The sequence below is a fragment of the Equus quagga genome, unplaced genomic scaffold, assembly GCF_021613505.1.
Source record: "Equus quagga isolate Etosha38 unplaced genomic scaffold, UCLA_HA_Equagga_1.0 203_RagTag, whole genome shotgun sequence".
In the NCBI taxonomy this organism is placed as follows: domain Eukaryota; kingdom Metazoa; phylum Chordata; class Mammalia; order Perissodactyla; family Equidae; genus Equus; species Equus quagga.
The window spans coordinates 9,408,972-9,425,325 of NW_025798627.1; the positions used below are offsets into that span (position 1 = coordinate 9,408,972).

At 39.8% G+C, this 16,354-nt stretch overlaps 2 protein-coding genes across 2 annotated transcripts in view; one reads left to right on the plus strand and one right to left on the minus strand.

Annotated features, from left to right (window-relative positions):
* LOC124233493 (WD repeat-containing protein 75) overlaps window positions 1-11,525 on the minus strand; it is a 31,760-nt gene extending 20,235 nt beyond the window's left edge. The window contains exons 1-4 of the mRNA XM_046650633.1: window positions 11,408-11,525; window positions 5,948-6,077; window positions 3,273-3,338; window positions 2,264-2,354 (exon numbers count right to left, since the gene is read on the minus strand). Coding sequence (XP_046506589.1) covers window positions 2,264-2,354; window positions 3,273-3,338; window positions 5,948-6,077; window positions 11,408-11,493 — 373 coding nt within the window. The 5' untranslated portion in view covers window positions 11,494-11,525. The remainder of the gene's footprint in view (window positions 1-2,263; window positions 2,355-3,272; window positions 3,339-5,947; window positions 6,078-11,407) is intronic.
* Window positions 11,526-11,941: 416 nt separating this feature from the next.
* The window catches only part of LOC124233469 (collagen alpha-2(V) chain), a 402,012-nt gene continuing 397,599 nt past the window's right edge, over window positions 11,942-16,354 (plus strand). The window contains exon 1 of the mRNA XM_046650583.1: window positions 11,942-11,958. The gene's annotated coding sequence lies outside the window, so the exon portion shown is untranslated. The remainder of the gene's footprint in view (window positions 11,959-16,354) is intronic.

The window sequence follows — 16,354 nt, forward strand, 5'->3', positions numbered from 1 at the left end:
TCAAAACTCCTCAATGGCTTTTTACCTACTCATAGTAAAAACCAAAGTCCTTCCAATGGCCTACAAAGCTCTATATTATCTATTCTCCCTTGGCTTGGCTAACTCCAATCCAGCCTCCCTGCTATTCCTTGAGCACACCAGGAAATGCTCTAGAATATGCTTTTCCAATACAGCTGCACAGCTTCTTCTTCCTCTCAGAACTTTCCCTGACCACTTACTTAATACGTATTTCTCCAATGTTGCCTATCCCCCTCTCCTGCTATATTTTTCTCTAAAACACCTTCTATCTTATTGTATCGTATGACTGATCCAGTGGGCTTACTGTTGAGATTTACTGTCTGTTCTATTCTCTGCAACCAGAATAGTATCTGGCACAGGGTAGGTCTTCAATTAGCTGTTGAATGAATTAATTACACATAATCAAGAAATGATACTATACAGATACCATGTAAATAAAAGATTAATTTGTTTTTAAACCAGAGAAACATACTAATATGATTTATACAATTTTCTACCAGACACTCTGGTTTTGGGCTGTGGAACAAAGATGAAATAAATGAAGAGAAGAGATACATTTATATGCATTTTATGAGACGCTAGTCACAGGGACTCCTTCCAAGATCAGTTTTCTAATCTGGCTTGCACATTAGACTCAACTAGGGAATACGTAAGTAAATACTTAGGGTCACACTACAGAGAATCCTACATTTTAAGTTCCTTGGAGTGATTCTAACATGCAGCCAGTAAGCCAGAGAGTTACTGGTCTCAGTCATATGGATAAAAAGTTCTGCTACAGCTATTGGAAACTATCCTTCCAATTGAGGAATCGTGGTTAAGTACAGAGTGGTTACTAAATGTGAGTGATGAGCAGAATCAGCTGGAGAGATATGAAAAAGGCAGATTCCTAGACTAAATCTTAGACCTAGTGCATCACTTCTCAGGTAGGGACATTAAGAATCTGCATTTTTTGTAAGTATGTGGATAGACATTAAGAATTCACATATTTATATACAGAACAGAACCTAAATATTGAAGAGTATTAAGTCATCTGGCAAGGTGACAATTATTTTAAGAATGTTATCATTTCCAGACATTTTTTGGAATGTCCTTTAGAGGTGATTTATGGGCCACATAAGAAAACTAAACTTAGTGATTTTTATTGATTCATGTCACTTTTTTTTTTTTTCTGCTGAGGAAGATTTGCCCTGAGCTAACGTCTGTTGCCAATCTTCCTCTATTTTGTATGTTGGTCACCACCAGAGCATTGATGAGCACGTCATCTATCACTGACAGACGACACTAGTGTTGTAGGTCGGTGCCCAGGAACTGAACCCGGGCTGCCAAAGTGCAGTGTGCTGAACTAGTGCTGGGGCTGGCCCTCACGTCATACTTTTGATAGATGAAATACTACTCATCAAAGACTGGGCACCAAATGAGTTTTGCCTAAAAAATCAGATTTAGCTTTCACACTTTTGACTATTCTAAGATAACTTAAAAGTCCATGATCTCTAACAAAAACCAACCAACCAACCACTATGGGAAAAATTCACTTAGCTAATGAGCTGTGAGCCAGTCTAGCTGACTGCCAGTAACCATCTTATAGCTGCTTTAAACTTTACAGACTGAATACAACTATATTTTATAGAAGACACCACAGGGTGCAGCAGGAGTTTTGAATTTTGGAATTAGAATAATTCTTTGGATCTATCTTTCACGTCAATGTTCTGATGTATGAAATTCTCTGCTAAAGGATAATTATTTTTAACTACTGAAGACACCCCGGGAATTCTAAAATGCTCTGAAACATGGCAATTTCAATGGAATGATGTTCCACTGATAATGAAAACATAATGATTTAGTCATACTATTATCACACTAGTATCAATCTGTTTTCTATACCATTTCTGACAGATTCAAGATCAACAAAAGAGGTATTCAAGGATGGGTGCAACAATAGTGATGCTTAAGAATGACAGATTAAGTTCAGTAGGAAGACAAATTCTAGCCAACCTCTGCAAAACAGCATTAAAATTGGAGCCCTGCAGTCTCCTGGTTACAACCATATATAAAGTAATCATTCCCTCACTGCATAGTTCAGAAGCGATATGAAGCCTCCTCAAAACGAATGTAATAACAATGAAAGCAATTTAATACCAACTCCAAAAACTGCTAACTTTAGACTAAATCCAAAATGTTAAATTTTGAGAAACTAAAATGTAAGGAGCCACTCAATGCTATACAAAACAAATTATTTATACTATACCTGGTTTTTCTTTATTTATTGTAACAAAGACAGAATCTTCAGCACGAGCAACAGTAAAGAGGGCATGAAGTTTATGTCCAACTATGAAAGTCTGAAAGATAAAAAGGATCCTACTGTTTACTGTCTGCCTGCCATCCCCCGACCCCTGCCCCAATTAGAACATAAGTTCCATAAAGAGTAGGGGTGTTTTTATCCATTTTGCTCACTGCTGTATCCCCAACATCAGAAGAGTATCTGGCCTATAGAAGATACTCAATACATATTTGTTGAATAACTTTTCAAGTTAGTACATATAGGTCTTCCTGTTTCTTTTTAATGGTTGTATAGTATTCTATTGAATGAATAGACATCAAGGTTATATTCAATTTTTTCTCCCATAAACAATGATGTGAGAACTATATACACGTGCCATTAATTCAATAAGAGATTTCTAAAGGTGAGACTGCTGGAGAAAAAGTTATTTTTTCACTTTCAGTTTTACTCTCATTGACTGTGAACAAAAAGTGTCAGTTCTCTTCTTCACTTCATGCTATCTTTAAACTACATTTTACATTACACTTTACCTATCACTAGATTTTTTTCTAAATCTGCAATTTGGCTAAACTGATAGAGGAAAATGCTGTCTCATTTGTTTAAAATTACATTTCCTTAATTATTAATGAGGTTAACTATCTCTTTATGTTTACTGGGTGCTATTTCTTTTTCTGAGTATTATATATTCCTACCCTATGCCAATTTTTTCCACTGGGTTATTAGTTTTTTCTTTATTGGTTTTTGGGGATTTTTTTGTACATTAGGGATAATATCTCTTACAAACATTTTCTTCCATTTTATTGCTCATCTTTTTGTTAGAAGTTAGTCAAATTTGTCTTTCTTTTATGGTGTGTGACTTGCAAAACTTGTGTAGGAAGGCTGTCTAAAGATTATGCCTTACGGAAAGGATCAATATATCTGTAATTATGTTGTCATTCCCTTTCACATAACGAAAACGAAAGATCAATCCACATACCTTTATCAAAATGCCATCCACATAGTCCCACAGTTTAATTGTGCCATCAAAGGAACAAGAATATAACTAAAAGGGTAAAAACAGTACAAAATTGATTAAAAAACAGAGCTCCATTAAGACAGCCAATGAGTCATTCCATGCTGATACCGAAGACATTTTCTGTTCATTAATTCATTGCTGGCCTTAAAGAAGTGGGGTCATTTACTTATACTGTTTTTGCAAAAGAGACAATCTTATCATAGCTCTTTTGAGGAAGCAGATCCATCAATTTCAAATTTTTAGCAAAATGGGGGGGAAAAGTCAACCCTCTATCTTCAAGAGGCAGACGGTAACGTACTGAATTGTGAAAAGCACTTAAGAGCTTTTGCTATTTCTCCCAGAGTCTGGTCAGTTTTACCAGCAGAACCGTGTTCATCTTACATGGGTATTAAAGGAGTGCTTCTCAAATGATCTGAGACCGTCTTGGTTTTTTTTTTTTAATTCTCAACCCATCAAAGACTAATACTTTTGTAAAATACAATAGAAGTTATTATGCACTTGGATGCTGTGGCAGTGTCAAAGTCCTCTAAGTTTTGGGACACTCAATTTCTATCCTTATCTCATTGCAGACTGATGACAAATAGCTTACGGCACTGGTCTGTGGACTATACTTTGGTAACATCATAAGGCCTCAGCAACATGTGTTTTTATTTTTTTTGAGGAAGATCAGCTCTGAGCTAACTGCTGCCAATCCTCCTCCTTTTGCTGAGGAAGATTGGCCCTGAGCTAACATCCATGCCCATCTTCCTCCACTTTATATGTGGGATGCCTACCACAGCATGGCTTTTGCCAAGTGGTGCCATGTCCGCACCCGGGATCTGAACTAGCAAACCCTGGGCCACCGAGAAGCGGAACATGCGAACTTAACCGCTGCGCCACCAGGCTGGCCGGCCCCGTATTTTTATTTTTATCCCAGTGGACATAGTTTTACTAAGGTCACACTGGATTTTTTGTTGCTGTTATTGTGAAAACAGTTTGCTTACAATGTTTATAAAGAATTTTAAGGTTTTTGAATGAAAGTGGTAATTTTAAGAGTTCTGCCAATGGGGACATGGAATCAGAGAACAGAAATAAAAAATGATGAAGTAAGAAAGTATCTACGCAAGTAAAAGAATTAAAGTAGAAAATATCATAACTACTACATATAACATAAGAATCATGAACATTGATTAGTAAAATATAACAAGGCAAACACATAATCACTGTCAAAACAATGGTTAATTCACAAATACTGTGACTCTGAAGTCCAGAGCATCTGCACTGCCCACTACCTCAATCAAACCTGTAGATAACACAGCCCTCCTCTAATTTTAACTTTCGGTCACCAGAAATAGATCTTTTACACAATGTATATGTTGTTTTTTGTTTTGCTATAAAAGTAATATAGACTTCATAAATTCCAATTTTAATGAAAGGATATTTTTGCTATCAAAGACATTCAAATGCTACATGTAACAATAAACTGTTTTCTCAAACCCTCAGAAGATAGCAAGGAAACAATGAGTGCTTGGGGGCCAGCCCCGTGGCCCAGTAGTTAAATTCAGTGCACTCCGCTTTGGTGGCCCGGGTTCAGTTCTCGGGCACGGACCTGCACCACTCGTCAGCAGCCATGCTGTTGTTGTGTCCCACGTACAAAATAGAAGACAACTAGTACAAATGTTAGCTCAGGGCAAATCTTCCTCAGGAAAAAAAAAATACGTGCTTGGATCCTGCAGAAAAGCTACTTAACTTTGATTTTCAAGAGAAGCTAACTGAATTTTAGAAAGGAAAGATCACTGTTGCTTTATGCCTCACTTCCTTTGTGATAACACACTGGGTGGCAATGCAAATCCATTCTCATATCAAGCAATAACTTCTAAGTTGGTTGTGATTAATCCAGAAAAATGGAACTTCATCAAAAACTAGAGCAAGAGTAGAATGTTTTTGAGATAACTCTTTCGTAGATGCTGAAACTTAAGAACAGAATTAAAATGACATTTTATTATTCTTGAATTCTGAGAAACAAGAGCTGCTTTGTGAGGGCAGTGAGGAAGCTGGGACTAAACTCGATTCTTAAATTTGTCCTGAAATTAACTGGTCAATCTAGACTAAAGAAGCCCTTCCTCTTATCTGGAAACTGGCCTTAAGATTAGGTAACACCTCCATTAACACTAAAGAGCCTCACCTGTGAAAGAACAGACCCACTAAATCAATACCTCTCAGCCAACCTTTTCACAAATGTGTTCCAAAAACCAAAGGATTCAAGGGCATATAAGTTGGAGAAAGACCACATACTATATATCCATTTTGGATATTCACAACGCATATAAAGAGATCTGAGAAAAACCACAATCAAGAAATTCATTTAACTGTGCTTACTGCTGAATTTCAGAAACTCATACAGCCAAGAATGCTTCCTTCAAGTAACAACTATTAGCATCGTGTGAAACAACTGGTTCACAGAGCATACCAAGAGCAATGTAGTTCTAGGCTGTGCCCCTATTTTAATAGCTAAAAGTAAGTGAAAAATACCGAATCAGAAAATCAACATATTTTCCTGATTATAACCTGGAAAGTTTCCCAGCCAAATTCAATTCATAATTTTCTCACAACAACAAAGTCAATATTAAAATATTCAGTATAAATCATTTTGACACCTGTAGATGGTTGTTGGGGTTGAGTTGGATGCCAGTCACCAGATTTCTGTGCCCTTGCAATATGTGTACACATTCTTCTGTAGCTGTGCTATAAACTTTAACAAAGTCTCCAGAGACACAGAAGATATACCTGGAAATAAGAGAAAAGTTTTATGCTCCATAGACAGTATAATCTTTTTATTGTCCATGAAAATAATTTTAACTTGCAACAGAGGTTTCTTTCAAAACAATAGTTTAAGAACTGTATACTCAAAATTGTGTGCTATGTATTCACTTACTATCCACTACTACTCTTCAGTGGTTCTGCTAACAGCAATGTCTTCCCACATCCCCAACTCTCCATTGTTCACTGGGGACACCAGCTTACAAACACTAAGTCAAAGGTTCTGTCTAGTCGGTGAGGTCTCTTGTATAGCAAACTACGAAGACTTTGTGACAGTTCTTTTTCTTGTTGCTGAAATGCTGGTTCTGCTTTTGTCTTTCTGCATTTGTGGCTTTATTCCACAAAGCAGAGGCTATTAAATTATTAAAATTAGTTAAGGTGGGGTACTAGTCCTCTGACAATTTTCACAATAGATGTAACTATAGGACAAAGCTCAGAAATGTAAAACTTTTAGTATCTATCAAATAAAACATGTTTACTTTGTGCCCATTATGTCTAGCATTATATGTATCTACCACGGTGTTTTTCCATACAGTGTAGAAGGTACGAACCACAGAATCCTTAGGCTGTACATCTTCTCTGTGCTCCCAAAGCACCCTGTGCTTGACTTGATCCTAATACTTTTCACACTGTATTCAAATTACTTGTTTATGTTATATCCACCTCCCTTAACTGGCCCTAAGCCCCTACAGGGCAAAGGCCTTAATTTATCTTTGATTCTCAATGACCAAGTCTGTTGAATAGAATTTGCCTGATCCTCAAAGGTTTTATAAACCAACTGGATAAACTGAACCAATAAAAAATTATTACAAAATAATAAGAGTCAATCTTCTGATGTTGACTTGCTCCTACGCTATTTTATCAATTTTAAGATACTTGATTTTTCACAGGTTCACCTCTCTGAAATCAGGATGCATCTTGTAAGTGCTATAGCTAGGAGGAGGTCAGGGCCTGGTTGTGGCCAACTGTCTAAGAGACCAAGAAAGTACAAGTAGCGAAGCATCTGAGATATATGGTTTCCCCTCTGGCTGGATCCTCCTCTCCATTCCCATGAGTGCTGTAGTTCAGTCTTAACATCTCCAGCCCGGACCACTCTTAAGGGCTTCCTACAGTCTCCAGGTGTGGCCCTTCAATTCGTCTGTCACACATAACAGACCATTTACAAAACTGACCATATCACTTCCTTACGTAAAGAATGAATTAAACTAAAATCTGTCAATGTTTTCCTACTGCCTTCAGGATGTGATCCAAACTCCTAAGGCTTTGGGTGACTTATCCCAGTCTGACCGGAACCACCTTTTCACTTTAACACGGTATCAAGTACTTCACAACTCCAACAGCCCCACTTGAGCCCTGATGCATCCCATCAGTATTAACAGGTCCTTCAGGCAGTGTTTCCTTGATAGTGTGGGCGAGGGGGTACTGTTTGCCAAGAAAACTCCCCTAACGGACTCTGATGTCCTTCCCCAAAGGAAAGGAATTTCCTTTCTCTTCATTTGAATGCAAGCCCCTAAAGGAAACTCTCCACGCTTTTGCACATTCTGCTTCTACATAGAACACTCCTTCTTTCCGACTACTTCTTTAAGATAGATTCAGCTCAAGGTAAGCCTTCCCTCATCTTCATTCCAGAGCAGCACCCATCCTAATGTGCTTCCACAGGACAGTGGGCTTAACTATTACAGCACTTACCACAGGGCATAATGAAGGACTTCCCTCTGCAGACTGTGAGCTCGAGGGGAGGAACTGTGTGTTTACTAATTTTAAATACTAATAGAAATATGGTATGGTAGAAAAGAATGTATTTTTAAGAAGTCAGACAGAAATGGGTTCGAATGCCAGCTTTACCACATACTAGCTGAACGACGTTGGAGAATTTCCTTAAGCCTTCTAAACCTCACTGTTCTCCACTGTAAAAGGCAGATAACACTTCCTCATAGGGTTACTATGAGGACTAAATGAGACAATGCATGTAAATGCAAGCTTAGCACACACAGAAAACACTCAATAAATGCTTCCATAAAATCAGGATATACCTAGACCCCGCCAAGAGGAATGCATCTAGAGCACCCACCACAATGCCTGTCACACAAGACTCAGTCACCTTTGTTGACAAAGTGGAGAAGTAAGAAGCTAGGGATGCTCTCAAGTAGAAACCTGTATTTAAACAGAGCTCTGAAGGATGCATGATTTAAGGGCTGGGAAGGGAAAAGAATAGCAACATAAGCAAAAGCAAGGAAATAATAATTAACATGGTACCTACAAGAGACAGGGAATGTAGGTGTCTAACAAGCAAAGTGTGCACAAAGGGTACTATGAGGAAACTCAACTGGATAAACAGAGCTGAGCGAGGTCAGGGAAGTCCCTGTAGGTCAGAGAAGAGCTGTAGTTAAGGAAGGAAACAGAAGACTGTTACAGGGCTCTGAGCAAGACTAAAAAATAAGGGTTAGGGTAACAATGTTATGACAGTAGTAACACTTTAGGAAAATTATTACAGAAGCAGTATCCAGAATGATCTGCAAGGGAAAACTATTTAGAGTCAGGAACATTACCTTTGTGATAATTTAGGAATCAAAGAGGTAAGAATGATCCATTGTTTTAGTTTTCTATATGCTAGCAACCTAATGCTATAATGCACAGCACCATATAACTGTAGGAGGTAATAGGATGTGATGCAAACTGTGCTGGACCGGGAGTCAGTAACATCTGCTACAGGAACTCCAGGAGCTGTCACGCACACCCGCCTCTCCTAACCACCATCACAAGCAGGCAGAACAGAGTTTCTGCCCTGGTTCCAACAGGACCTAGTGACCAAGAGGAAGCTGCTAAAATTCCACGATTCTGTCATTTTATTTACAATTTCAGCTTTCTTAATAAGCTCCTTGAGATAAAATAAATTACCTTATTCTTCTTTGTATAAACTAGCTAACCCCTAGTGGCACTTTTTAGATAACATTCAAATCCTTGATGAGTTCCTTATAATCCTGCTAATTTGCTGGAGAACTGGTTTTAATCATTAGCTTCTATATAGATGACCAAGAAAGGTCCATCTCTCTAAATCTTCACCAAGTTCCCCAAACTTCAGTTCTGAATTTCTACCTCCTACTTACTACGTCCACCTGGTTGTTTTACAAGTACCTCAAACTTCAGCAAGCCCCAAAGTGAACTCAACGTCTTCTTCTCATTCATCGAAATGCTAGATTACTTCCAAAGTCTGTCTTTTCTCTTCATCTTCAATATTATCTTAGTTCAGGTCAGGCATTTCTGCTCGGACGCCTGATCAGCCTTCTAAGCCCTGGTCTCTACCCTTCCACACTCTTCTCCCACCACTTCCCTCTACCTTATGCTGCAGTGATACTGACCCATGTCCATGACACCCCCCCACCCCCTACCCTTCCAGACACTCACTGTGCCTGGATGCCCTCCCCCAATATCATTCCAGTTAGTCTTGCAAGATCCTACTACTGAAGGGAAACTTTGACTATGTCCCTCCCTCTTCTGTGCCATCAGGGTACCTTGAGCATGCTAGCCTACTCACCTCTCATCTATCCAACACGTCATATAGTTTTATACATAGTTTTCAGATTAATATTCTTGAAGAAATAATCATGTTACCCCCTCCACCCTTATCTAGAGAATAAAAAAATACGCTCTCTTTGGACCAAACAACCAAGAACTGGCTCCAAGTTCCCTTTCCAGTCTCATTTCCCACTAGCTCTCTTCATATACCATTCCTACCAGCTAACTATACCAGTCTGTTCAATATAAGCAGGATTGTACTCCTCTTGCTTACACTGTGCCCTCTACAGAATGCCTTCTGTCCACATCTCCTAGTCAGAATATCACCCACCTGTCTAGGCCTAGCCTAAATGTCACTTCCTCAGCAACCTTTCCCATCCATACAAGTCTGATGTTCCTTCTCCTTCTTATGAACTCCCAAAGTATATCTGCTACTGAGAATTTTCTTTTCCTCTCTAGACTGTAAGCTCTTGAAGGTAGGATCAAAACTGGAATTGTCTTAGTTTTTGTCACCTCAGCTTATTACAAATAATACATAGCTGACAAATACTTAAAAATGAATTGTAGAACTTAGCAAATGAAACAGCGTGGATCTCAATACAATGAATAAGATGTACAAACAGTACACCGTTGGAAGAAACTGGATACCTAGATATAAGTCCAAAGTGGCAGAACTTTGGCAACCTCTTTTAGTTTCAGTTTCTTCCTCTAACTCATTAAAATGAATATCAACAAAGACCTCTTTACTGGAAAGATCAACCATTCCCTTTTTTTTTGCCTTTAAGGTAATTTATCAAAGCTCCTTCAGTCACACATGCATTCAATAACTCTCTGCCATACACTCAGAAGCAAGATATTATGGGGGACACAAACTTTCTTAAAATATTATCTCCACTCTTCCAAGATAGAAAGGCTTTTCAATAAGTGTCACTCTACCCTTAAATGATTTGAAAACCTTGTCTTTCTACAACGTGTCACTTCTAGGTGATGCTGACAATATAGAAATGATGATGATAGCCAAAATACACTGAGTCATTAAGCGCCAGGCACTGCTTTCCGCACTTGACATATACTAAAGCATTTAATCCTCAACAACCCTATGAGATGAATTACTAAATGTTACTCCTGTTTTATAGACGAGGCAAGTGAGGCAGAGATTAAGAAACTTGCAAATGTCACAATGAAAGAACCAGGTTTCGAACCCAGGGTGTAGTTTGGTTTTCAGCTACATGAACTCCTGAGGAGGGGCCACGACTTCTATATGTTTTCACCCCGCACAGAATCTAACGGTTTCCACGCAAAGCTCCAAAAAGGTTGCTGAAATGCCCTTCTGGTGGACAGGACAGTGTGGAGAAAGCGAAATCTTGAATCGTTCAGTAATCCCAACTCACGACTCCGTCCGAAAGAAGGATGGGCCTCGGGGTAGTGCGACTGCAGTGGCGTACACATCCACGCCTGGACCATCTTCCAGCCGTCCCAACGCCCAGCCGATTCTAGACACGTGGGCCCGCCCCCCGGGGCCCCTCAATCTACCAGCAGGTGACAGTCTGGGGAGGGGACGCGCGCCCCAGGGTGCAGTGCCCCGGGCCTGAGGGGTATCTCCCTCCTCACACAGCACGCGGACACCCGCTCCGTCCCGCGTGCCCGGGGGTGCCCGCATGCACCCCTTCCCGAGCCCAGATCCGCCCCCGAGCGAGTCCGGACGCGCCTGACAGTTCTTCCCCGCGGCCCCGGGGAGTGACCACCCTCGGCCCGGTCGACAACGCGTGGTGGCCCCATACTTAGAATCTGCAGAGAACACCGCTCTCCTAAAGTTCAACTCGCTGCCGCCACAACGAACCACGCGGACACACTCCTGCTCCACCATCTTCGCGCAGACGCAGGACCTCGCGCCCGCGGGCCCCGCCCAAAACTTCCTTTACGGAGGCCGGGTGGGAGGGCGCTTGTCCCGGACAGCGGAACCCACGCACGGGCTCCTCTAGGCCGCGGTCTCGATGGTAGGACCCAGAGCCTTTGCCGCCATCTTTTGTTTGGGCAACGTCAAATTAGGATACATGTGAAAAAGGTAACAGCGAAACAAAGACATAGAGACAATGAATTTATACTAAATGCCTCTGAACTCTTATTTAGTACAGATAAATTTCTCCCTGGCCTTGTCAGTCTGACTGTATAGCCTTTTCCGCCAGAAGGGAAAGGAGGCTCATAATGTGTCACGTGACCTGAACCCCGCCGCGCCCCGCCCCGGCTCTCCTCTCCTTTCTCGTAGCGGTGATATTCGGGCGCTGCGAGATGACGTCAGTGTCTCGTGCCAACTGGTTTCTCGGGTGGAAAGGTAGCCTTCTACTTTTTACACATCTGTTTGTTCCTCTCGTTAGCCGTCACTTTGTCCTCGTCCTCTGAGCACAGTATACGTTCCTACAGAATCTCCGCAGCTCCGAGAGCCTTGCTTTTCCCTTTGGACCCGCGGCACCTACTCCGGGGTTCTGGTGCATCCCTGTCTCTCCGGAGCTGCTAGGGCGGAGTTGACATTCAGCCCCACCCGGCCAAGCTCCGGGCCGCTGCTCCCTGGTTTGCGACTCGTTGATTTGTGCGTGTTGCCTTGGTTTTAGCTTCCTCGATTAGTCTACGGTGCCAGTGGGTTAGGAAGCCCTGAGCTCAGAGAATGTTTATGCCTCTGTCAGCATTCATTTGTATAAAGTTATGTGTATAATTTTCGTGGTCCATGTATATTAGGGAGTGCTTGTCTTTATTCATTCAGTAAACCTGTACCGATGCCCCTCTGAGCCAGCTCTGTACCGCTGCTAAGGGTAAAGAGTCACCGACTGCTTAACTCTAACAGGAACAGGAGAGAGATCTGCTTTATACGTGTCACTCCTTGATGCGTTAAAATTTACTACATCCCTTCAGTCTTTCTGGAGGCGAATAATTATTGGGAACTTTCTATACGTGAGACACTATGCGAGACAGACGTGATCCCTGCTCTGTTACCTTCCATGGGAGGGACGATAAAAATGTTTAACAAAATAGTTACAGATTGTGTGCTGAAGAGAATAAAATAGTAATATGAGAGAATAGTTTTCTCTGAGGAGGTTTAGGTTTAACCTGATGAATATGTGTTTGGTAAAGTTGTGCACGTAAAAAACATATTGTAAAAGTTCAACATTAATACAGATTTGATGGAAAATAATTCAATACAGAAATAGAATGGTCCCAGTCTATCTTACACCCTTACACTTGTTTCTCCAGCATTAATAATTTGATGTATTCGCTTCCTGATATTTTTCTAGGTATACGTGTATCTTAACATTATTCTTCAATGTAGTGCACTGGGTATCCTTTTGTTTCCTCTCCCTATGTGCTTTCATGGTAGTGTATACAAATCTCATCTCCTTTTTAATGACTAGGTAGTATTTCATAGAGTCAATGTGCCATAATTGATTAAATCATTCTCTCAAAGGTGGATATTTAGTTGTTTTCATTTTTTTTTAAGTCGCAGATAGTGCTACAGGACACATAAATTTGTGACAGTGTTGCTGTAGGGCAGATTCCTAGAATAGGCATTGCAGGGTTAAAGGATATCTGCATCTTTTTATTTTGAGGGAATGTTTTGTAGAATTGACACTTGTTACTGGGGAAACCAGGAGGAATAACTAATGGCAGTTAAAAAAAGGGAAACATTTAACTTAGTTTTTTAGTCTGAAGTTTGGGGAAAATCCATAAGGAGAGGGAGTATTATAAGAGAGTGTGATTTCTAAGAAATCAGGAGGGAAAAGGATTGATGAAATGGCATAAGGGAGGTGAAATTGCCTATAAAAACTGCATCAGTGAGCAGCAATTGAAAGGTACCAAGCGCTGGGTGGTCCATTGTTTAAAATTTAGACTGTAATGTGGAGTTTCACTTATCAAGAATTGTTAAGTATAATGAATTATGATACCTGAGTCTGTAGGGGAGGAAGACATTTCCTCTACCTGCTGTGGATTCTTCTGGCTGGAGAATGAATTAAATTTACATGAGACAGAATAACAGGAGAAAATTAAACAAAGCTTTATAATGTGTATACATGAGAGAGACTCAGGCAAGCTGAGCAACTCGCCAAAATGGCAGAAGCCCCCACCTTAAATATCATCTTCAGCTAAAGACAAAGGAGGATATTGGGGGTGGGGGGAGTCAGTTATGGGAGGTTACCAGACAAGTACAGTAAACAAGGGTCAGGTTATTATGCAGATTTAAGTCCTTGCCTTCTGCATTGATAATAGTTTCTAGAGATAAGGTCATCCCCCTTCTTCCTGTACAGAGAGGGAGACCCCTTTGCAATGTAAATGTTTTTTAACAAAGGGTAAGTAAACTCTGCTTTTCAGATTTCTTTCCTGTCTGCAGTTTTTAAAGTAACCAGCCCAAAATAATCCTCATGCCAAAGAGACATATCTTGGTGTGGCCAATTCCAGTCCCCTACAAGTCTAATGTTTCCTTTAATATACTGACATTTGTATAGTATATGTTAATTGGCCCTCAAACACTAAAACACAAAGTTTTCTAAAGTAGTTTGGAAGACTGGAAAGAATTAATGTAATATTGAAGATGATAGGAAGTGGCTAGATACAATCTGCCCGTGGTGTTAAGTGATGGGATACTTCCCTAGGCATTTCATAGAACAAAGCAAGGAAAGTTTGGCTTATTTGTTGGGAAGGGAAGCTGAGCATCTGACAGGTCCCTGGTTCTCTCCAGCTCTCCTCTTTTCTTTGTGAGTCCTCACCAGAATCATCTTTAAATATGCCTTCATGGCAATACTGACTTTTTCTGGCACACATCTTAAAACTTTTCCAGCCTCTACGCTTATCCAGTTCCAAAGCCACTTCCACGTTTTTAGGTATTTATTAGTTACAGCAGCATCTCACTCTTGGTACCAAAATCTGTATTGAAAGTTCTCCAGAAAAACAGAAGCAATAGGATTTATTTATTTGTTTATTAATTAATTAATTAAAAGGAATTGGTGCACTCAGTTATGGAGACTGAAACCTCCCACAGTCTGCAGTCTGCAAGTTGGACACCCTGGAAAGCCCTGGAAATTCAGTCTGAGTCTGAGGGCCTGAGAACCAGAGGAGCTCATGGTGTAAATCCAGTCCGAGTGCATAAGACTGCAGTCCCAGCTCAGCAGTCAGGTAGAGAAGGAATGAATCCTCCATTCCTCTTCTTTTTGTTCTATTTAGGCCTTTAATGGGCCCTGAATGATGCCAACCCACATTGGTGAGGGCAGTCTGCTTCACTGAGTCCACAGATTCAAATGCTAGTCTCATCTGGAAATACCCTCACAGACAAATCTGGAAATAATGTTTAGCCAAATATCTGGGCACTCCGGGACCCAGTTAAGTTGACACATTAAATTAAGCATCACACCAGGCAACCACCAATCTGTTCTCTGTCTTTACAGCTTTACCAGAAAGCCATATAAGCAGTATTCTATAGTTTGTAACCTTTTGAGTCTAGCTTCTTTCACTGGGGTAATGCATTTGAGATTCATGTTGTTGTGTAGATCAGTGGCTTCCTCTTTCTTACTGCTGAGTGGTTTTCTATTATATGGGTGTTCCACAGTTTGTTTATTCATTCTTTTGTTGAAGGATGTTTTTGATTTTCCCTCAGTTTTGGAAATTATGAATAATACTGCTCTAAACACTCATTTGTACGTTTTTGAGTGAATGTAAATTTTTATTTCTCTAGGTGAGATTGCTGAGTCAAATCATATGTTTCCATTTTTAAGAAACTACCAGACTGTTTCTCCAGAGTTTCTATACTGTTTTGCATTCCAGTCGGTAATATATAAAAGTTTTAGTTGCTTCACATCCTTGTCAGCACTTGGTGTTGTCAGTATTTTTTATTTTAGCCATTATAATAGGTTTATAGTGGGATTTCATAGTTTTTATTGTCATTTCACTGATGACTGATGATGTTGGGCATCTTTTCGTGTATTTATTTCCTTTTTGTATATCCTCTTTGGTGCGGTGTATTCAAATCTTTTACCCTTTGTTTTATTGGTTGGTTGTTTTCCTATTGTTGAGTTTTTAGATTTCTTTATATATTTTGGATACAAGTCCTTTGTCAGATATGTAAATTGTAAGTATTTTCTCCCAGACTGTGGCTTGTCTTTTCATTCTGTTAACAGTGTCTTTCATAAAACTGAAGTTTTAAATTTTGGTGAAGTATACTTTATCAATTTTTTTTTTTTTTTTAGGGATCATGCTTTTGTTGTTGCATCTGAGAACTCTTTACCTATTCCCAGTTTATGAAGATTTTCTCCTGTGTTTTATATGAAAAGTTTTATAGTTTTATGTTTTACACTTAATATTTAAGTCTATGATCCATTTTGAGTTAATTTCCATTTGGTTCTTTTTTACAGCCTCTATTTCTTTCATAAAAATTTCTATCTTTCCTTTCCTCATAAGAGCATTTTTCTTACTTTTTGGAGTATTGTTTTATAACCCAATTAAAGTCTTTTTCTGATAATTCCAATATGTGGGTCATCTTGGGATTGGCATCTGTTGATTGCCTTTCACTTGAGAATTACTGAGATTTTTCTGGTTCTGGTTTTGTGTGTTGAGTAATTTTGGATTTTATCCTAGACATTATGTTGGGAGATCCTGGGTCCTATTAAAATCCTTAAAGCCTTGGCCCTGCCAATTCTCAGTTGTGTGCATGCACAGCTCAGAGTGAGCCCAGTAGTTTGTGACTTAAA